General features: G+C 44.6%; 1 protein-coding gene across 1 annotated transcript; it reads right to left on the bottom strand.

Moving 5' to 3' along the window:
* Positions 1-1,957: 1,957 nt before the first annotated feature.
* On the bottom strand, positions 1,958-23,328 carry GRIN2D (glutamate ionotropic receptor NMDA type subunit 2D). Its single transcript, XM_063303047.1, has 12 exons — positions 22,930-23,328; positions 21,800-22,392; positions 20,330-20,444; positions 19,443-19,639; positions 18,934-19,087; positions 18,071-18,224; positions 17,573-17,698; positions 17,193-17,422; positions 12,439-12,599; positions 9,627-9,814; positions 6,463-6,695; positions 1,958-3,400 (listed from the first exon to the last, which is right to left on the bottom strand). Exons 1-12 carry the CDS (start codon positions 23,326-23,328, stop codon positions 1,958-1,960), a joined length of 3,993 nt encoding a protein of 1,330 aa, XP_063159117.1.
* Between the last annotated feature and the right edge of the window lie 285 nt (positions 23,329-23,613).

The raw sequence follows: 23,613 nt of genomic DNA, 5'->3' as shown, positions 1-23,613 counted from the left end.
TCTTCCTGAACCTGATTATGATTCATGCTACACACCATCGTGCTACAGAAAGTTCCAGACATCACTGGATGCAGAGAATAATATCGCTTTTTGTAGCACATTCAATTCTCACTGATTCCTGGGTTACTGCCACACCAAACTTCACCCTACCTTACCTACTTATCATTCATATTGCAGTTTTCCAGACATTTAATTTAAACTTTAAGTATTTTAGAAAATGTAATAATTGCGGCTAATCACATCCTGTTGTAGTGGGTTCCACAGATCAATGACAACACACGTTTCTCTAAAAACCTGGTTCTTCGTTAGTTTTGTCTGGTACATTTGGCACATGAGGTCAGATTCCATGCCTGGGTATTTCCAGGGGTTCTAGCAAGATCTTGGGCTTTGAAGACAAGTTTCCATTCCTCTGAGCACTCTTACTTCTGGTGATTTTGTGCCTCTTCCGCATGGGAAGATGCACAAGTTATGCCTGCAGCAGCAGCACATTCAGTTTTCCCACAACAGAAATGCACAATTACCCCCTTGCAGGCAGGGGATGGGGAAAAGTCATAGTCACATGCACATCTTCTGTTTCTGCCCCCACACTGTGCACAAAGAAGCCCTGCGCAGTTGGCTTTAAGACAGTATATGGAAATGATCATATCCAGCATTTTATCTATTGCATCAGATTTTTCTTCTATTGGCTTTGTTTTGCTCAGTTGAAGCGATGTGCCCTTTCAGTCAACTGAAGAGCATCCTAGTCCTGTTTTCTATCATTTTCTATAATCGCTCTCTTAACACGGAGAGCATCAGTGCACTGGTGGATATGTGGTGCAGGATTTGCAAAAAGAGACCCTTTAGGATATGAGATTGGTTGGGATGTGTGAAGTGCAGGGCTGCGATTGCTTTATTTACGTCCATCACAGCATCAAAGGAGATGAGTTTGCATTTCACCGTCTATGAGGTGGTGTTTGCCATGGGCTGCTGTCTCCCTAATGATGGGGGCGTGATTGCGATTTTTATATATGCGATGGAAAAAGGGAAGAAATAAATGGAAGCCAAGAAGAGCAAAGAAAGTGAGAGGGGAGAAGAGGAAAATGTGCAGGAAAAATATCACAGTTTTCTGTTGAACAAAGTCACAGTTTTGTCTCCTAACATCCCCTCCCACCACAAAGTCCAAATGGGTGTGTGGAGGGTGTCCTCCAAGCCCCACCCCCTGTTCCCGGAGACTGACAGCACAGGCTGCCCCAGCTGCCAGTCTGTAGGAGGACGGGGACGCCCTTGGATCAAGCTCCCATCTCACCTTGGGCTCACTCGGCTCGGGTTCAAAGAGGAACAGCCCTGCTGTTGCAGTAGCCAATTGCCACCGACCACAGGAACCCACCCCACTGATGTGCCACAGAGTGGCAGGAAAGCCCTTTTTCTGGATATAAAAGGTCTGTTATGGAAACGCAGGTGGGAACAGCTCCCCTCTACCCCCCTGCTGCAAACTGGCTGGTGCAAGGGACCGGGTGTTTTGTCAGGGAGCTACTCTGGTGGCACTTGGGGTAGCAGTAGCAGAGCATTGCCCCTCTCTGAGATGTCGTCTCCGTCCTCCCTTCTGATTTCTGTTTGTTTGTTTTTAATGAGAATATTAGTGGTTCCAGTCCCCACCGTGGGTTTTATCTGTGATACTCTTTTGGTTGAACAATTCCCCTTCTCTGTGGCAGGGAGATATGACATTATGCCATCTCTTCTTGGTGGCATCCAGGCGGCCTGCCCATGGCCATGGTGGGTTCATTGGTGGCCCTGATCTGCATCCCCCTCTCCGTGGTCCTCTTCGTGGTATTGCCTTTGTTCCTTGGGTTGGGCCACCGTGCCATCTCCACCTTCTCAGTCTCAACTGTGGGCTCAACCACAGTTCAATCTTTTCCTGTTATTTCATCTTAAACATCTTTCTCTACCCCTCTCCCATGCCCGCCCCACCTGTCGCTGGTCATACCTCGGACTCCAGGCTGGAGAAATGGGCTGAGCCACGCCTGGCAAAAAGCTCCCCGCTTCGACTCACCCGGCGTGGCAGCCACTCCGGTGAGAAGCCACCCTGGTGTCGGTGGGAAGCCCCACAGCGCATCATGTGGCAGGAGCTGAGGTCCTCCAGACTGCGGGAGGTCGGGTGGAGGACTCCACCAGCCGGCCCCAGCTCACAGGAATGGTGGTGGCAGCGTCGGTGGAAACCGTGGCGATGCCGAGGAACCAGGCAGCCGTAGTGGCTGCAGTGTCGGTGTTCCCAGTCCAGCCGGCGTTCCAGATGCTCTTCAGAGCAGCTCAAATAGTGCAAGGCTTCCTTGTGGCATGGCGGAGTGGGTGGCGGGAGCATCTCCAAGCTCAGGCAGTGCTGGCAAGGACCGTGACATCCGTGGCATTTTGCCAACTTGTCAGCCGACCAGTAGTGCAGGGGCTTGTGCGTGGCAAAGAGCTGCCTCTCCCGGGAGGGGTAGGTACAGAAATAATCTGGTGACTGGTACCAGCAGCTGTGGCCATCACTGTCCCTCTCACAGATGTCGGAATCAGAGTCCGAAAAGTCCACGTAATGACTTTGGCTGTGCAAACTGGCACCAACGGCAAGCGGATGGGAATGACTGCGGCAGATGTGAGCCCGGGAGCTCCTCTCGCGGCTTGATGTGGTGGGGCATTTAGCTTCCGGCTCAGCTCGTGGCAGAGATGCCTCCTCAGCATGTCGGTAACGGGGAACAGGCGGGGAACGTTCATCCTCGTAGGACAGCCGGGTGTAGCCATACCGGCCTCGCTCTTTCCCAAAAGGCCGGGCACTGCCCCTCTCCAACTCACAAGGGCTTTTAGTCGCATAACTGCTTGAAGGACCATCATATTTTTTCACCTCTGAAGCTCGGCCAGTCCCTTTCCCTGCTTGGAAACTTTCATATAGACCTCGGAGAGATTTGCGTTGCCAACCTGATGCCACCGTTGGCATGTCTGGAGACTCTTTTTCACGCACTATAGCAAAGTAGGACGGAGGGTTTTCAAGCCCACGGGAAGGCTGTGGGGGAGAGAGCTGACAGGGTGCCATTTTTTTGCTGCTGACATGATCTGAGAGGCCTTCAGGTTCAATGGGGCCATAGAAGCGGTGGAAGCCATCAGAGAAAGGACTCTTGAGGCTGTGGCGTGGGGGTTTGGCGGTAGGGAGCTCTGCAGGAGTGGTGGGGTACAAATCCTTGTAACAATTGGGGCTACGGGCATGACGCCACCGCTCCACAATGCGCCGTTCACGAGGCAGGAAGCTGGAACAGGGGAGTGGGGGCCCAGGGGGACTGGGCAGTGCTGGGGCCGCACCTCGTGATGGTCCGTAGGTATGATTCAGGATGGGCAACTGCTGCTGGTCTGGTATTTTGGGGTCTTCGCTGCTACAACAACTGTACATGCCCTGGAAGAAATGGGAGAAAATATACACATAAGACAGTTCTGGACCTATTGTTATGGAGATTGCTGAGGAAGAAGAGGGGGGCCCTATCCAGGGGGAAAAGCGCACGCACAGCTTAGAATCCCTTGGGCTCCCAGCCAAGAAGATCAGAAGAGACCCGCCTTACATTTCTGGGGTTTTTCTAGTAGAGTTTGCGAATGCCTTTCAGTTTAGCAGGATTCTGTCTAGTAGAGTAGAACAATGAACACAACAGCTTCAGCTTTTTGTCTCAGTGTGGTTCTTTGCTCTATAACGTGGCACTACACCTATGTTTCTTCCCCTAGCCAGTTGATGTAACTTTATACTGTAGAAAATGCGATGGAGAAATTATGAACTAGAGGGTGTTCCCTAAGATGATGCCTGTGCAGGCAGGACAGTCAAGTATCAGTTTTGTACCAAGAAAGTTCTAGGTTGGGCTCTCCGCATGACCTCTGAGTGGGGCTGGAAGAACATCTGTCTGAACTCCTACACGGTGATTGCCAAGGGAGTGGAGATCATATCTGAGCTAGCTGAACCAGGGATCTAACTCAAGTTAAGACACCTTTTTATCTACCTGCAATAGCTCCTGACATGCAGTGATGATAATGATTATGATAATAACAAGCACTGACCCTTAGTTTTACAAAATTACTTTCTTCTAACTGCAACTTAAGAATTTCAGTGAGGTACAGATGCCTCCTCTCACCAACCATGTTACTTCTTCCCATCTGTCCATTTCCTATGTCGTCTCCTCATGCCACCACCCAGGGTCTCTGCACGCGACTGGCCACCACCCTCTCTGATTGCCATCCAACAGCTTTATAGTAATCCAGCATCAAATTCCTCAGCCACTTTATCCATTTTGAGTATTTATATCAAACCCCCAGTTTGAGAAGCATCATCCTAATGAACATACCTATTCAAGCTGTACCAAGGCAGCACTATGAATTCTGGAAGAACTGGAATTCTTTACTTCAGTCAGCCCTATAAGGTAGACCAGACTAAGAGACAGGCACTGTGTGAACCTAAATCTACTTTTATTAGAACAGCTGTAGTAACAGGATCTTGTAAGTCTGAATGTGCTTCCCCTCCTCTCTCTTTTATCTTCATGTGAATGGGGGGGGGGGCTGTCTAATGCATTTTTGTCTCTTTTTTGGTATGAGCTGAAGTCAGGCTTATCTGACTGTTGCCTTGGATCTTCCCTCTGTCTGTCCCCTATACCAGTGTTTCTCAACCTCGGCAACTTTAAGTTGTGTGGACTTCAACATCCAGAATTCTGAGAGTTGAAGTCCACACATTTTAAAGTTGCCAAGGTTGAGAAACACTGTTCTATACTCTCTACAACTTCTTCTCTCTTACTCAGACATTTTCTCTCTTACTCACTTATGGGCGCACCACATGAATCCTTCCACCCTAAGCAGGATCAGTTCCCCTTATGCACAGCCTTCTGCGACTGATAGAGACCCTTCCCTCATGTTGTTGAAGTTGCCCTTCAATAGAGATTAATGGTTACAGAGAAAGATCACCAGGGTAGTGAATGGAAGGAAGCAGAGAGGAGGAATAGGGGAAGGGTTGGGTGGAGATGTAGGAAATCCCATTAGACTGTTAGGACTAAAAGAGATCAGGGCAGCAAGCAGAGAAATCAGATGGGGATGGGATTTCTGCCACCTGGATGGGGGGGTGGTCTCTCCCCACTTTTTCAAACTTAACTTCAGTGCTAGACAACAGCAATGTTATTGGTTATATAAAGTGATCAACATGTGCAAAAAGGACTACAAAAAGTGTGTGTCCTGGCTTACCACTATGCTACCAACTTACGCATCTTATTTGAAGATGGCTAAAAAGAAACACTGTGGGGACCATAATCTTCTGATTATGGCAAGTAATTGTTAGTTCTTCCAAAACCACATCAAAGCCTGATGCTGCCCAGTCTTCCTTTAGTGGAGCCACAGTCTTTGTAAAAGCTCAAAACTAGGCTTTAAAATCAAATAGATGGCTCCTGCTCCCTCTCCCCCAACTTTTTAGAAATTAGTCACCAATAATCCAGATTTTTTTTTTCAGAGAGAGGCATGGAGTTGTTGGGTGCAGACTAACATCACATTAAAATTTGACTGATGTCGTTCCCCCTCTCCACCTCATTTCTGGGAGTGAGCCTGGCTTCTCCCAATGTGTCACTGCATTTGATAGACACATACATCAGCACATTAAACATTGATTCATTGGAACGTCCCCACCTCCATTCATTGGAACGTCCCCACCTTTTTCTTCAGGCAAGCTAGCCAGTTTTTTTCCCTTGAGCTGAAGGAAAACAGATTTATTCAACAAAATGTTAATAGCCCGCCTTAATTTAAAAAGAAGTGCGATTTTTTTTTCTTTAAATGCAGAGAGGTGGTTTTTTTTACGTTAAAGGCACTAACAAATGAGTTATGTTTGCAAGCTAATTTCTGCTATAGACCACTACAGCCGGTCTTCCTTGGAGATTTCCTCATGTGACCAAAACATGCTGTGTATGCTTCAAAAGTGGGACTATTACTCAGGCTATTACTCTGTTGACAGGCCTAGATAAAGAGATTGGCAGAGGAGGACAGAAGCAGGAATGCATGACTAAAAATAGCTGATTACTATCTCAAGTAGACAAACTTCCATGTTCTGTACAAATGATATACAACAAGCAAACCTGCGTACGTTGATTTCCTTTGCATCATTTAATCATAGGTAATGTCAGACCCAACAGTCCCACTTGAAATCTTGATGAGCTCCTTCCCCTTTTTTATGAGATTCCATATTCCATTGCCCATACACACACACTTATCCTCCAAGCCTCTAGAAACCTGTGGGGTTTTTTTTTAAAACCCAAAACTAAAATTATAAAAATGCTGATTTTGGTATCCATTGCTCCTTGGAATATTTGAGCAATGCCATCATAGAATTCCCGCAGCTCTAGATAAAAGGACAGAAATAGGAGAAGCTGTGAAGAAGATACTTGTAGAAGGAAGTGAACGGTTGTGGGGAGTATATGGGAACTGCACCCTCTTTTGCAAGCTCACCCTGCTGAAGGCGAGCAGAAAATCCAGCCGGCCCGTGTGTCTCATGCAGTGACGCAGTTTCCAGTAGATGAGGTGTTCCCAGGCAAAGACCAGCAGGCTTAGCCCCATGGCTACCAAAAGCATGTAGAAGACACCTGCCATATTGTCTATATCCAGTTTACTGCTCATCACCTCAATTTTGTCATTGTGGCAAATCCCTGAAAGCCACAGGCGCTCCAGGAGCTCGATCTCATCTGAAACAAAGGAGGGAGGTGGTGTCAGGACAGGTGGGAGGAAAAGATTGGTGTCAGCCGCTTGAGATAGTCCAGACAAGAAACACCACGAAGGGGGCCTTCTCTGTGGTGGCTCCCTCCCTGTGGAACATCATTCCCCCAGAGATAAGATACACACACACTTATCCCCCTCCTGGCTCCTTTTCTGGAGGGCCCTGAGGACGTGGTTTTGTCAGTGGCCTGCGGACCCCAGGTGGCTTCGGAGCCGATCAAGTGGTTAATTTGAATGTGTTTGCTACCGCCATGGGTTGTGTGTTTTGTTTTTATGGGTTTTAATTTTGTAAGCTGCCTGGAGTCACCGTGTATGAGTTGGGAGGCCATATAAATTTGTTTAATAAATAAATAAAATAATAATAAAATAAAAACCATGTGTACTAACACTGCCTTTATTGTAAGGTTTTTGTTGTTTATTCGTTCAGTCGCTTCTGACTGTAAGGTTGCAGTAACAGAATCTTTCAAGTACCTCTCCCCTCCCTTACTTTTACTCTGCCTTCTCAGAAGGGTCCCTTCTGAGATGCTTTCTCCACCCACCCTCCTTCAGACTCAGATTTCACAGTTTGTTTAGACTGCGACTCTTCCTCCTGTCTCCCAAGGTCATTCCCACATACCATTACAATAGGACTGTGTGGATGTACTTCTCTCCTGTCCTTTCCCTCCTCCCAAAAAATGCCAAGTCTTCTTGTTCAGGACAGAAATGGATTGCCAAGGCCACAAATGACCAAGCAGCAGCCTTCCTTAAGCTGGTGCCCTCTGGTTGTATTAGTGGTATACAGGATGGCTAGAGAAATCTGCCAGTGGTATTCACAAACACAGCTGGGAAGGCTAATCCAAGGCCACAACAGTTTTGGAGGGCACTTCCACGCTGCCTCATTTTCACTCCTCAATTCTTCACCCACTCTTAACCCTGCCTGTGATTCTTCTCTCTGCTTTCAACCTCAACAGCAAACAGCATCATACGAATGAACCCCAACTGACCAATGGCTGAGCACAACGATTGGCATCTGATCGGTGCCACACCTCTTATCAGTGCTGTTAATTAAATGTTCTGCCCATTCATTTAGTGATTTCTAAATAACCAGAGTAACCGTGGCAAAGGAAAGAATCCAAGCTGCCCCTCGACTCCGTTTGAAAGACAAGCAAAGGAGTACCATGACACTACAGTACTGGAATCTTGTCAGGGATGCTGGGGAGGTGAGATGAAGTGAGAATTCCCACCCATGAGAAACTTGATGTTCAGACGTGCATGCTGCGATGCTGCGGCAGCAGAGCCAGAAGCTGTTTGTCTCTGCTACCCAAGAGAGAATTTGGTGTGTGGCCACACAGGTTACAGCATATCTGGGAATGGTGCAGTTGCTGAGAGTGGAAGGAGAAAGGAGGCTGCTAAGGGGCCTCTTTCCATGAACAATCGTTTAGGGACTGAAAAAATAGACTTACATAGGCTACAATGAATTGGGTCTGCAGCATTGAAAAATGCAACTATCATGAATGTTTGGGAAGTGATGATAAAAACCCATTTTGCATTTTTGAACTGGAATAAATATGAATTTTGCTGGCTGAAGGTGAAGTGGCCGGCGCAACGCCGTGCCTTGTTCTCTCTTCCTTAATTTGTGATACAAGATTGGTACATTTGCTGCTTGTTGCAGGAATATCCATTAGCTCTATGCTCTATGGCACTCTACTAGTAAATCAGATTGATATTACCAGTTCTCTTTCATCTGAAAAAAACTAAACCTGGACTTCTCAGTACAGGAGGAACATGCAATCTTATATTTAGGAATCTTGATTGCAAATGTAAATGAATAATTAGTGTGTGTTAAAAGGAAACTAATCAGCGCTAACGGGAGTTTAGAACGTATGCATGGAAAACAGAAGACAAAGATGTTAATAAAAATATGAAAATAGAAGATCAAAGAACTGATAGAGGAAACTGGTTTTAAGATTGAGAAAAAAGTAAAATACTTGGGTATTACTATGAGAAATATAAATTGTATGTTATTTCAAAATAATTATGTTAAGACATGGAACAAAATTAAGATGGAGATGTTAAGATGGAAGAAATTAAAATTGTAACTGTTGGGGCAAATGCCTGTGATACAAATGAATGCTTTGCATAGAATCTATGCATAGAAAAATAGGATCATAGTCCATTTCTAGCTGAGGACAAAGAATATTCTCTCTTATCACAGTGATGCTGCTTAATACAACTTGGCAAACAGATGAAGACTCTTGTTTCTCAGTCTGAGAAGAGAACATGGGTCATGCCTAAGTCTTGGGCTTAGAATTATAGGAATTGTTTTAAATATATGCCTGAGAAATAGGTACCAGATGCCCCACAACAGATGCTGTTACCAATCAGGCCATACAGTTTGGGTAACAGCTGTATGGAGATTTGGCTCCAAAGGGCAACATGTGATTCAGAGCATGCAGCGGCCCACATGGAGCAACTATCAGGAACACCTTAAAGTATTTGGGCCCTTTCCTGCATTTGTCAAACCTGAGAAAATATGAGTTTGCTTTAAGGTGTTCCTGACATGCTATGTGCACATTCATAAGGACTCTGAATCACATTTTGCCCTTTCCATCTGGATCTCTTCACAGTCCAGTGGGGCTATATAGTTTAAAAAAGAAAAAGGCTTTTCCACTTACTTGGGAGTATCCACTTAGCATAATAAATAATCCTTTTAGACACTGGTACATTTTAAAAGGTCCGTTTCAGCACTCCTCTCCTCCCCCTCAACTTTCACTCAGTGAAAGAATGCTACTATCCACTCAGAAACTGAAAAAAAAGACATGCCCTCCAGATCCCAATTCATCATTTGCTTCTGACCCAGACACCTGACTTCTCTTTCTATTTCCCTCCTTAGAACCTGGCCACGATCTGTGAGGTCTTACCATCGCTGAGAAACTGAAGCAGGGCCAGGTCAATGGGCCGTTTCCATTTGGATCCTTTTTGCAACGCAATGCCATAGCCGGTCGTCGCAAAGACTTTCCCACTTCCTATTGTGACAAGTTTGCAGCCTTCTTCCTTGCGGGCCATGTAGTTGAGGACGGCCGCATCGTAAATGAAGGCGTCCAGCTTCCTGCAGTCAGGGAAAGAAGGCAGGCTGAGGTGATCGGGGGGAGCCCAGAGATGGGTGCCCCTGAAGGGAAGGTGGGCTGTAAGAATCTGCACATTTGATTTCTCTGGTTTTGAAACTGATCTACTGTTGAATTTAGGTATTTGTTCCAAATAAACTGGACACATGTTTTTGAATCTTGAAAGGTACAGTTTTCTCTGAGTCTAACCTAAATGGCTTAAAAGTGAGCTGGTTTGATAGATGCATAGAAAGTTGCATGGCTGGCTGGGGAATTCTGGCAGTTGAAGTCCACACATCTTAAAGTTGCCAAGGTTGAGAAATACTGCTGTAGATGGTCAGGAGGAAGAAGCTAGCAAATAATCTGAATGACTGGTCTGGCAGCGTAGCTGAGTCTGTCTTAATCCTCAGTCTATCCCAATATAACAGCATACAGAGATATTTCATTTATTTATTTATTTATTTTATATCCTGCCTTTATTATTTTTTTTATAAATAACTAAAGGCAGCGAACATACCTAATACTCCTTTCTCCTCCTATTTTCCCCACAACAACAACCCTGTGAGGTGAGTTGGGCTGAGAGAGAGGGATTGGCCCAAGGTGACCCAGCCGGCTCTCATGCCTAAGGCGGGACTAGAACTCTCATACCATGCCTGATTGGCTCTTGGGCTGAGAGGGAGGGACTGGCCCAAGGTCCCCCAGCCGGCTTTCATGCCTAAAGTGGGACTAGAACTCACTGTCTCCTGGTTTCTAGCCCGTTGCCTTAATCACTACACTGATTAATATCCTTAAAACAGTAAAAAAAAAATGGGTAGAGCTTTAAAGTACTGGGAATACAATTCATAAACCTATAATAAAAAAAAGTTCTTTATTGTTAGAACTTAATCGTGGCATCCACCTTGCTTAATTTTTTTTCACTGCTCCTTCAATTTAATTGATTTGCTGATATGATATACCCCTCCACCTTTTCATCTATCTCCTCTTAAATACTTTAGTTGTATGAATTTGCTACTTCTAGTTCCTTGTACTCATAAATAGCCCAATCCTCTGATTACAGTGAATTTTGTATAGGGCCAGGCTGGGGAGTTGTCCACATTTCTGCTTCGTTGTACAACATTTTTGCACATCCCAGCAATGTTATGATGCCTGGGACCAGTGTGGGTTTGTGGCAGGCGCAGGGGCAGAAGCCATGCTACGGGACTGGATACCAAGTCCAAATAAGGAGTTTAAACAACAATATAAATAATAAAATATAACATGTTCCCCTCAGGTTAATGTTCACTTTTAACTAAACTAGTGAGACTAATTTATGTGTGAGAGTGTTTATAATTTTCTGCAGAATCATGAGGTAGCTGTTAATCTGCCTTAATTAGCAGCATATATGAATGTATATAGGATTAAATAGTAAATCATGTATCTATAATAACCCAGGCAGTTGGCTTTTTAAATTGATAGCAGGCTTGACAGCTGTTCCAATAGCAATGAGGACCCTACCCATATGTCTGCTCAAAGGAGGCTTAGCTATGATACCTCCTATATCGTGGAAAATAATATTTAAGTCACAAAATGTTCACAAACAAGACATTTAGAAATTCACATATAAACCCCTCATAGCAGTTTTACTGAGGGCATAAAGCTGCATAATTCCCTTAGCACTGAATACCTCATGGGGTGGGCCTTGTCTTATTTAGTTTTTTTCGGAAAGAAATCAGCAAAGATTCATAGATATTCATAGAAAGTGCTGTTGTGAGGAATAGTAGGAAGCCCTTTTTAGCAGTAGGCACAGCTGAACTACCATGTATTCATGGCATGATGCAAGAAAGGCACACCCAGCCTTGGCAGATTAACTTATTTCTTTAAACATACGCACAGGCTTACTCCTAGGTAATTATTCAGAAGATTTGCATACTCATTGATTAATTGGTTGAACTGAACTGATTCAGAATATTTTGATTGTCCAAAACAACCATTTACCATTGATAAACCAGCAGGTTTGAACATTTTTGTTTTTTAAATAATACAAGTCCTTGAAGAGGTATTTCCCTCGCATGAGAGGGAAGAGGGAAAGCCTCTTCTAAGGAGTTGTTTTCTGTGTCCCGCGTGTGCATGCTCTGAAAACAAAATATGCTTTTTTTGCCTTTAGAGCTCCTTTTTCTTGTGTTTCAACCGACTCACTGATTAATTGACCAAAACTCGCATTATTAACTTGACTAAGATTTATTTAATAAAAACTAATTAACAAACTTGTGTTACAAGGTCACAAAATAATGTGAGTGTGAGAGCCAGCCATGTCACCAGCCACATCCAACAGCAGCCCATGACACTTGCTTAATCAAATGTCACACTGTAATCGCCATAGCAATTAATGCTGTGAGTTGCGAAGGAAGGGGAAACACAGCCCTTTTTCCAGATGTATGACTGCACTCTGACACTTGCTGGAAAGTGTTTGCTGGTAAGGTCATCGGGCTGGAACTCTTACCTAAAACTACCACAGACTATGTTCTCCAGGTCGCAGGAGACAGTGTTAAAATCTGGATGGCTAAATGAAGACATGAAGGGAAACAGACCTTGTCCCCCCACAAATCTCCCATTGCTATACCCTTCCCCTCTGCCATTCCCCCTTTCTTACCCAGTCTGCAGATTCTGAAGTGCATCTTCCACACTGCGCTGGTTGTACCTCCCCATATATTCATGCATCTCCCCATAGTTGTTCCGGATATTTTTTTCGGTGCTACCATTGGGAACTGTGCCAAATCTCAAAGGAGGATAATGGTGCTGGGGTCTCTGGAACTGTTAAGAGAAGACAAATGAAATGGGCATTTAAAGAACGTGCGGGTGGGGGGGTGACCCTTGATATTCCATCCTTAGAAATGAAAACACAGGAAGGAAGGGACTAATCCTATCAGAGATGATTGGGGGTTTCTGTGTTTTGGCTGAGTGAAATACATGATCTTTGGCTAGCACTGACTGGAACAGAAATCATCTTCAAACATTAGGAGTTCCAGATATAAGGAGACTCCCACTATGTCAGGGGGTCAGATAAGTATAGAATTGGCTAGCTGGCAGATGGGTGGCTAGGAAGACAGATGGACTGATGAAAATTTTGTTTATTTTAAGAAGACTATATATTTATATATTGATCTAATTCCTCTTTCTACTCTATGTATTTTATTCTAACAAAAAGTCTTTGAGGAAGGTTAGAAAGTATGCTGGGAAGCATCAGCTATCAGGAAGGATTTTTCCAGGGATGTGGTCATAGAGTTTCTCCTTTCATTTTATTTTTCTGGCAATCAAAGTGCTACCCACAACCCAGGTGAATGATGTTGATATCTCTTGAAGGCATATCTGGGAAGACATCCTGGGGGCTCCTCACTTGACACATATAAGCAGGTATGGCTGACTCCAATATCATTTTGTAATTAAAAAGAGCTTTGGGTTAAGAGGCATTTAGAGTCAAGTACATGAGGCCAAACATGCTTTTGTATCCCCTTAGCAGAAAAAACTGGATATGTGCAAGTCCCATAGCCACAGTCAGGAAGAAAGAAGAACACTCTTTGTTGCATTTCACTGCTCTAAATACTATTTTTCCAATCTACCTTGTATTTCATAATGACTCTCCTTGTCAGTTTCATGCAGCACAACTGGTTATTAACCCTACAGTTGTAATCAATTACCAGGTTTACAGTTTGGGTGCTTAAAAGTTAAGAACAGTTATTAAAGTATTATCTAGGAAAAGCCTAGAGAGATCCTGAGTTCTGGAGGTGGTCTGAGGGCTGCACAACAAGTGATGCAGAGATTTTTTGAGGCTGATTTATTTCCTTCCTTCCTTCCTTCCTTCCTTCCTTCCTTCCTTCCTTCCTTCCTTCCTTCCTTCCTTCCTCCCTTCCTTCCTTCCTTCCTTCCTCCCTTCCTTCCTTTTCTTTCCTCTCTCCCCCTCCCCCCTCCCTCTCAATATGCACATACATGCATTTAACCTTACAAATACTGGGGGTGAATTGTTAACTTTGTCTTTTATGCAAAAGAAGAGAAGATCAAATGATGAAGCGAGGCCTCCAATGGTCTGGGAAATAGATGGACACCATGAAAAGGTAATTCTGGATATAGATGGATTCAGCAGTTGTCAGAGAATGATTGTTGACAGAGAGGTGCACAGAGACCAGCACTATGGAAATAGATCGGGACACATTTAGAAGTATGAAGGGCAGGGACAGCCTGTCTGTTCTTTTCCAAGAGGTGGCTTCAGAAAGCTGTTGCCAGAGAAAAACATCTTTGTCATGTTTCAAGCCTCATAAAATTGGCTGTGTATATGAGATTCCAGAGCCAATTCGATTCTTCATATTCTGGGGGCCCTTGTGCCCTCTTCAGCATGGCAGCAGATACTGAGGAAGCAGCAAATTTTAAACCCATCCCTCGTCAGGGATAAAAACCAGAGCATCAGCACTTTGAAGTGACTAATTCCTGTAAATGAGGATGGTGGCAAAAGGCTACTCGGTGGCAAAAGGCTGAGGAGCCATTAGAGAGACAAAAGCGTAAAGAGAAAGCTGGAAAGGAACGCAGGAGATGGATGCAGATTATCTGGAGTCTGCTAAAGGAGTGGATGTAATCAAGGAACAGGGGAAAAGAGGAATAGAGAAAGGACAAATGGAGGTGGCTAAGAGTATATGGGAGGAGAATATGAGGATGCAGACATGGAGAAAGGTTTGCAGCTGAGGACACAAAAGAGGCTTGTGATACCTTAAAGATTAACTGGCTTGTTTTTCAGTAGGGTTTTATGGACTGCGCCTCCTTGTCAGAGAAACAAAGGGAAGGTTTCTGTTTTAATAGGTAGCAATGGTGGAGAAGTTTTATCCTTCAACAGCTGCACAGGGGAGGGTCACAGCCCAGCAAACAGTTTTTCGCCTTCTTCCTTCTCCTGCTGTCCCAGCAACCTCTTTCGCTCACCTCTGGAGAGCAACACGTTTCTTTTGATCATATTCGGAGCTGAAGGCCTTGCTGGGGGCTTTGAAACAAGGCCAGAGGAGGGAGACCTGAGGTTGCCCATGGCTACGAAAGAACTAAATCCAGTGCCTTTCACCACAACAAGCTCCAGAAGAGCAATTCTGCTCTTTCAAAGCTGGCGTCCCAAATTTATCTGTTTGTTTTTAGGTGCTGCTGAAAGATTATTCACTGTAGTGTTGTAACACATTAACATGCCTCCGCTGTGGAATTTTACACCACTAAATCTGCAGTCCTAGATACGCTTGCCAAGCAAGAAAGCCACTGGGCTCAGTGTGGCTTAATTCAGAGTATGAAATCTATCCAGAAATGCCCATTTCCAGCACATTTTGCAGAACTTTCCTTCCTCTGCTTCCAATCGCTAACTTTCCCTCCCTCCCCACACAGTGTGAATTTGTTAATCTGAGCTGTTTAATATTTATCTGAGATTGCATTTCTTGTTGGACATTAATTATGCCTATTAATTACACCCCAGCTTGTTAGCTCTTAACGAAAGGGATTCAATGGGAGCCAGGCTGCCTTGACACAGCTGGTCCGGTTTGCGTGGCCCCCTCCTTCCCACAGCTGTGGTTGTTCGTCAGGGGCTAATTACCCGGCGATAATCAGCCACGTCCTGGTTTATAAATACACCCGATACATGCTGGGTACCAGCAAGGCTTCCTGGTGAAGGGCCCTGTACAGCTACTAAATGTGACAAATGAGTCCAACAACTTGTCCATCTTCTACAACTTGGTATGCTCGGATGTACTGGAATTCAGTTCCCAAGCTGGAAGGAAGTCCAACTCATTTGAAGGCATCAGGTTGGGAAACACACTGGTTTAGGCAAGTTACACCTGAATACGCAAACATGGGGAGCGAGACCCCTTGCTTCATTCCGTCCTGTCTGTCATGCTTGCCATTTTTTATTTTTTATTGATTTTATTGTAATTTCTTTGTTGTTGTGAGCCACCCAGAGTCGTTGGGAATCTAGTGGCATACAAGTTTAATAAATTATTAGTTTTGTCTGTGTACACTCTCTCTCTTGGCAAAATACAACCTCTTTGTCTGAAATTAAATACAGGCAGTCCTCGTTTAACAACCACTTGTTCAGTGACCATTCAAACTTATGACGGCACTGAATGAGTGGTACTTATGACTGGTCCTAGAAGTTCCAGCCATCATGGTGTCCATATGGTCACGTGGTCACCATTTGCGACCTTCTTTGCTGGTTTCCTACAAGCAAAGTCAATGGGGAAGCTGGCCAGAAGTGCCAGAACTGCTGTCACTAAGCAACGCAATCATAAAACATATTGTCATACTTTATAAGCACATCACCTAGCGACAGAAATTCTGGTCCCAACTGCCATCAGCTGTGGACTACCTGTATTGGCTATTGAGATGCCTTGAGGGTATAATATTTAAAAATCACAAAACAATGTTGGATTTGTGGCAGATGTAGACTTGGTAGCTGTCCTGTTTTTCAGATGGGCATGCCGCCAGGGCCTGTTCTGAATCTCCAAATCGGAGAATTCAAGGAGAGCACATGCTGGGTAGTACAAACTGTAATATGATGAACACATTTGCTTTCTGTATAGGAGGTCTGAAATTCAATTCCACCTAGATATATACAAATAGTTCTCCAACAGTCATAGACTTTATAGCATTCTGGCATTTTGGAGTGGGAAACAAAAAATTTATAGCTTCCTGCCTTCCCCTCTTGTTCTGGACAATTCCACCTTTTCCTTGACTGACATTTCCTGAGCCACCTCTTTCAGGCTCAGAGAAAGCTTTCCATTTGCTGAGCTTACATGATCACAGCCAGGTATAGCTTCCAAACACTGTTTAAAATAAACCTTGTAAAGTCTGAATGGCTCAATCAAAGAAAGGTTATCTTGGAAGACAAGCTTCTTTGCAAGTACAACTCAGGAAGCTCGGATCAAAGACATGGTAAGCAGACTTTGTAGTTCTTGGCTTTGTCAAGAAATGTTAGGTGAAAATGGACAGTGTAGAAAAACAAAGATGCAACTCTTAATCTTAAAATGTACCAGTAGCATACCTCTCCCTGATGTTAGTCAAATATTGGAGCAGTGGACTTGACAAGGAGTTTTTGGTCACCAGAACCTACATCTCCACCTTGGTTAAAAAAAACAGCAGAATTGGCCATCCATTTAACCTGACTGAAGGTCAAGTTTTATTATCTGGTGCCTCATTTTTTTTAACGGTGGAAAAGCAAAACTGTTCTAAGGATGGAGGGAAGGGGAAAGCACCATGAAAGAAAATGAGCGTGAATTGGAACCAGAGCTACTATGTGTACAGGTCTGTCTGGGGGTAGAGAGGAGAAGGCCAAAACAGATGAGTAGGACTACACTTTTTCCTCATGGACCCCATCACCCACCCCCTTCTTCTCACCTTCTGGTCACTGAGCCCAGACACAGTGTCAACATACTCCTCCTGGATCATAAAGGCAGCCAGGTTGGCTGTGTAGCTGGCAAGGAAGATTACGGCAAAGAATGCCCAGATCAGCACCATGATCTTGCTGGTGGTGCCTCTGGGGTTCTCCACAGGCACAGAATTATTAAACACCAATGCCCACAGCAGCCAGATTGACTTTCCAATGGTGAACTTAGAGCCTCCAGTGCCTAGAAAGCAGATGGGGGACGGGGTGAGAAAATAGCTTTCAGAAACTAACCTGTCCTGGAAGGCTTGAGGACCAATAAGTTGTCTTGCTTGACTTCCAGAGGGAGCCCAAATTTCCACTCCCTCCCTCCCTGAAGCGGTGGTATACTCACGCTTGCTGTTGCTGAGGCTGCGATTGTAGCCCACTGGGCTGAAATATTCGAAGATGAAGACAGTCACTGCAACGACCGTCAGGCACATGACAAACATCATCACCCAAACAGCAGGGCTGTAAGGCTCTATGGAAAGAGAAATTGGTGGGTGCCCAACTGACTTTAAAAAAAAAACAACCCTCTCTCCTTCATGAATTAAGATATTCACCCCACTTTTTCATTTTTCAGCCTCCAGGTCAGATGACTGATACCAAAATAAAAGCCGTAACAAAAAATTCAAGACACAAGCTCGCTGATTTACGAGAACCTTTTCCCTGAGACTGAGTAAGCCCTTATTCTGGAATCAGTGGACAATAGTATGGGGGAGTTTAAGAGCCTTGCAGCTGATTCTTTTGTGCTCTTTTGGAATAAGAGTGACCTGGAGGCTCTTCGTCCATCACCTCACATCCAGCCTCCCAATGCTTTTTCCTTTGCCCAAATCTCAGGCTGAGAATTCACCTAGGAAGGCAGAAGGTGAAACGGTTCCATTGCTGCGGGACACCATGACGCTGATTCCTGTCTCGACAAAGGGCACCGAGAAATCTATGACTTCAGCTCTTTCTGCATTGATGGTCAGGGATCCAATTGCCATGTCAGCTCGCTTGTAAAACACCTGATGGAGAAAGAGACAGGAGGAGTGTGTGCTGGGTTTTCTGAGGCAGGAGGCAAATAAACATCCTGAGACCAGAGAGCCAGATGAGAAGATTCTGCCTGTCTAAGGCACAGTGTGTTAAGAAGTAAGAACGAACAGGTAGTCCTTGCTTAACAATCATGTGTTTAGTGATGATTTGGACTTACGACAGTGCTGAAAAATCCAACTTATGACCAGTCCTCACACTTATGACCATAGCAGCATCTGCACGGTCACATGATCACCATTTTTTATCTTCCCAGCCAGCTTCTGGCAAGCAAAATCAATGGGGAACTGCGCGATTTGCTTAACAACCACGTGGTTCGCTTAACAACTGTCACAAAAAAGGTTGTAAAATTGGGTTGGATTTGCTTAATGGCTGCTTTGGTTAGCAACTGAAATTCTGGTCTCAGTTGTGATTGTTAAGCGAAGACTACCTGTATAGTTTTAAGGCCCAGGAGCTGCTTTCCCATAAGCTGTGATGCAGATTGGACGTACAATCCCTGTCAATGAACTGTTAAAATAGCCCTTTTCTTCCATATAATATCCAGGAAGCCCTATGGCAGGACTTCAGAGTCAAGAAGAACAAGAGTGGCTGGTGTTTAGGAAGAGATGGGAACAGGAATAGGAATAGCCTGCACCCTTTTCTAAGATTTTGTGTGGAAGCCCAGGCTCCTAGTTCTCCAATTACCTCTCCAATCATGCCGTTCCACATGCCATTGACTTTTTTCCCATGTTTGCCGTTGGTGACAAGGTAGAGGTCATAGGTGAAGCCCAGAGTTTTTGCCAAACGCTTCAAGATGTCGATGCAAAACCCTTTGCAACATCTCTTCTTCAACTGATTGCTGTGAAGTGCAAGGAAAGGGAAAAGGGACTCAGCAAGTAATTTGGGAGCACCGCAGAAAGTAAGTAAAAGACAGCGTGGCACAGTGGCTAGTATGGAACTCAATTTCTCAGCCAGCCTTAAATTTCATTGGCTGAGACTGGGGGAAAATTGTAATTAAAGGGGAAAAAATGGAGCTGTGGAAGAGACAATATGTACTACTCCAGGCTCCTTGGAGAAAAGGTGGGATATAAGTGGAATAAGTACATATGCCCACAAGGTGCTCTGATATTTCTCAGGAAGAACAGGATTTAAGTTTAAGAATAAATATAATTTGCCATGCCTGTGAGGACACTTCTCAAGTGTAATGAAAATACCTGTCAGTGTGGTTGAGAGGGTGATGGCAGGGCACCGAGTCACGGATGCAAGTCTTGGTGGCAGGATCAATGTCATCTACAATTACAAAGGGTCTTTCCTCCAAGGTAGCCACCATCAAGTGCTTGTTGTCATCCACTGGTTGCAGGAATTTCCTATATCGTGACATGCTCAGGATTCGACGCTCCCACCTTCCCACCTGCCTCCCAAGGCAAAGAGAAGAGATTAGATACATCCCCAACCTTCAGAGTCTTGCCAGACCCACAAAGGGATGCCAAATTCATTCCATATACAAGAATGGCTTCTACCCATCCAAAGAGACAGACATTTCTTTCAAACCTCCCCCCCAACTTCTTATATTAAGGTTTAAATTTTCACATCAACTTTTTTCCTTACAATCACACTCATCCTTCTTAACCTTCTTTGGGAACATCTGACGAAGACAGTGGTAAAGATATTGGGTAGTCAAGAAACATGTCCTTCGGCATCATTCAGTGGCTTAGCTTGACTCACTGTTCAGCCTCAGCAATTTCCAAAGCTAGAGTCTGTATCCATTAGCCCACTACACTAGCTAGAAGCCACACAGTCGTTGTAAAATGTGGTTTTGCTTAGCTTGTTTGTGTAATTAAAAGTTCTTTGGTCTCTTTTTTATCTGTAGGGAGCTCAGATGTGAATGATGGTGACTCAGAATGGAGACCTGATGGCTCTCTCCCTGCTTCTAGCCCTCAGAAACTTCCTGAAACCTGCCCCACCTCCAAATTCACATATACCATGTTTTTTCCAAAGCTACCTTCACTCCATATGGCTCCTTCTCTAAACCTTCCTGCCCCCTCCAGCCATCTTTCTTGCCAACCTACAGCTCATTCTGCCAAACCCCCCTTAAACTCACCTCCTCCCAAGTCCGATGTTTGCTGAGAGAGATTACAGCCAAGGATGGATTGATCAGGTAACCATCCTCATTAAAGGAGAAGTCCTTGTCACCCCATGTGACATTCATGAAGTATCTGTGAAAAGAGAGAATGGAAGCTCTTTGGACAACCCCAATCTATGTTTTTAACCCCTACCTTTTCCCTTGCTCCCATGCCTGGCACCAAGGACTCTTATCCAATGTATGAGACACAGTAATTGGGGAGATGTGGGTTAGGTTGTAAAAGAAACCAAGAAAAAAGCCCATTTTGAGTAGCGATGGATGGCATGTGTTCATCTGTTGAATTCAGTTTGTGAGTATGAGGTGGAAGGGAACAGGTAAAGCCGAAGAGCGAAAAGAAGCAGAAGTATTCTGTGGCCTCTGCAGAGAAGCCAGTTGATCTTTGCTCCCCGCCTCAGTTAAATCTAAGTGACTTTCCCCACTAATAAACTAAAGTGTTCTCTTCCCATCTTTGAAACAATACAAAAGAGTATCAGCATTCAACTTGCTGTCCCCATCACTAATCCGTCTCATGCCTTCCTTACATGTGTTCCACATAGTGGTCAAATGGTTTTGCCTTGATTTGTGAATGTGCCACTCACTACAGACGATGTGATTGGTCTTCTTGTCCAAGTTGGCATTTATCCCCTTTCATCACATCATCTCCCTGTCTTTTCTCCAATGATTTGTTTGTCCTTCATTTGAGCATCTTCAAGTAAAATAATGTGAAATAAAGAAGGCCCAGAGGAGTAACTGGGCCAGAGAGAAAGGAGGCTGATCCTGTCCTTATCGTGTATCTTAGCTAAATCACCTAAAGTGGCAGGACTGACACTGAGTAGCTGCTGAACCACCAAGGGTCTTATGATGGGTAGAACTGAAAGTGATAAATAAAAGGAAAGTTGTAATCAAGCAAACAAAGCCCATTTCAACAGCCCTTATTCTAGACACTACAAGGCAGAATCTCAGAGCTGAAGGTAAAAATACAGCTCGGGACACCATTATGGAGGCAGTATTGTAATGCCAAGGGGGAAGTGTGGTGTCCAGGTATGATTATGCCACATCAAAGAGGAACAGAGCCAGATACAACTGAAGTCCATTCAAGTTTATGCCATATGTAAGCTTATGCATCTTTTATGTGATGCAAGACTTTTCATTGCTTAAGATGATCCTTCTCCAACTTAACACCCTCCAATTGTCTTAGATAGAACGTAGTCTTATGCTGGCTGGGAAACGTGAAAACTATAGTCCAACACATCTGGAATGCATCAGATTGTGGAAGGTTGTTTTAAATGGGTGGTATGATGTGCAAATCAGGAAAAGAATGAAAGTGGAGAAGAAGGCATTGTGTAGTAGAAGAAGGTCAGAGTTGTTCCTAGAAGGGAACAGTAGTTTCCTCTTGATTGTACCACCCTCCCACCTAAAAACCCCTCCCCAGTCTCTTTCCCTGCTAACCGATGTAGGTTCTCATTGAATTGGGTGAGATTGGGTGCCCGGCAGTCACTGTTGAATTTTGGAATTGAGCCGTAGACTTGGAAGAGGGCCTCAGCCCCTTTGGCGATTATGGCCACACCATTTTGTACTCTATGGTAGAGATCATCTTTCCATCCTGCTGAAAGCACCATGAAGAGACCCTCGGGCAGTTCCTCAGGCAGGTATGCAGTTCTACCAAAATTGGCGCCTGCCATGAACCAAATATATCCAGGGCCAGTAAGCTTGACTTCGCGAGCGGCACGGAAGATGCTTTCTGCTTCTTCACGGGAACAATAGAGAAGGCAGATACGGGCATTTACGTCCCGGAGCTGGCGTTTCAGACGGGCTCCATCAGGGTCATCAGTGAGGTTAAGGGTCACAGTGCTGCGGCGCTCCCATCCAATGAAGCTGCTGTCGGTCAGGACCTCAATGTAATCTACAAAATCTTCATAGCCAGGAAATAGGGTCGTAATGATGGCAAATGCTGTCCAGTCATATTGTTCCAGGACCGCAAACATCACCTGCAACTGTTGTTTGGTTGAGGAACCGAGCTGCAGGAAAGTTGATCCTTTCTCCTGGATTTTAGAGAGGACAAAAGCGGACAAGCTGAAAAACAGAAACTGTTTTCTACTCATTTTTAAATTCAGGTTCAAATACAGCATGGGAGACCTTTCCAAATGTTTTCAATTGAGGAGATAAAGTTCAGTTTTAAGTTCTGACAAAACATTTTCAACCCAGTCCTCCCCACCAACCTGTCTTTCACAAAAATAATTCCCAAAGTGTTTATGAACAGAATTAGACCATCCTGTTAGATCTACTAACTCCTACCTGTAGCTGAAAATGAAGATGTACTATGATTCTCTTACACCTCAGTAATATTGATCTTTTCAGCTCTCCTAGTATTTCTCAATCCCTACCAAACCGCCTCCACCATGTATATACAGCACATTTATGTATATCTAGCACTTAAATTCTGTACTAAGAGCCTTTTTTCTGCAGTTGTTTGTATGTAGAGTAAGCAGATTTACATTAAGTGATCAAGCTTCCATGATATATTCAGGTCGCAGAATATATTATTGCAGCACCATAATAAGCACAGGAGGTTATATTACCTTGGGAGTAAGAACAATGGCTGATCCTCCATTGATGCCAATGATTGGAACTGAGGTCTGTGCTGAGATGAAGTCCAGGATCTGGGCTACATCCTCTGTACGTGTGTCATCCTCAAAAACTACTCCATGGATATGCAAGGAGGAGAGGACATCACAGAGCCGTACAATTAGGCTACGAGGGTTGGTATCATTCAGAACTACAGGGATGGGGTTGATCTCCATTGAGAAATTGCGAAAATCCTCAGGTGAGAACCGGGCACTTTCGGGTGTGTAGGTGGAACCACTGAAAATAATGGGAATGTTGATGGTTCGTCGCCGCAGATCCAGGAAAGGGCTGGCGCAGGCCAGAGCCATAACAAAGAGCATCCTAGCAGCGGGGGTGCCCGGGGGCAGGCTCATCTCGCAGGACCTCTATGTTCCCCCTGTAGTGGGTTGGAAGAAGACAGACAGACTAGGGAATGAGAAGCAGAAGATCAAAGAAGAAAGGAGGGCAACTGTGGCCTCAGAGCTCAAATGGAAAGAACTCCACTTGGCAACTTGAATGGTGTTTGGATTAGGTCTAGCCTTTCTCTCCCAGGGCAGCTCTTGAGGGCACCCAGTTTCTTTATATCAGTCTCTTCCCTCTGCTACATGAACCAACCAAGAAGAAAAGAGAATCTACTGATCTTACAAGAAGTAACCCTT

This window comes from Candoia aspera, chromosome 4, assembly GCF_035149785.1.
Source record: "Candoia aspera isolate rCanAsp1 chromosome 4, rCanAsp1.hap2, whole genome shotgun sequence".
In the NCBI taxonomy this organism is placed as follows: Eukaryota; Metazoa; Chordata; class Lepidosauria; order Squamata; family Boidae; genus Candoia; species Candoia aspera.
This window is presented reverse-complemented; position numbering and strand designations above follow the sequence as displayed.

Bases quoted from the DNA above. Each gene is read 5' to 3' on its own strand.
- GRIN2D (XM_063303047.1), bottom strand. From the start codon at position 23,328: ATGAGCCTGCCCCCGGGCACCCCCGCTGCTAGGATGCTCTTTGTTATG. The intron at 20,445-21,799 runs GTTAGCAGGGAA...CTCTTTTCACAG, and splicing joins TTCAATGAGAACCTACATCG to ATACTTCATGAATGTCACAT. The intron at 12,600-17,192 runs GTGAGAAGAAGG...TTCTCTTAACAG, and splicing joins CTGGGCTCAGTGACCAGAAG to TTCCAGAGACCCCAGCACCA.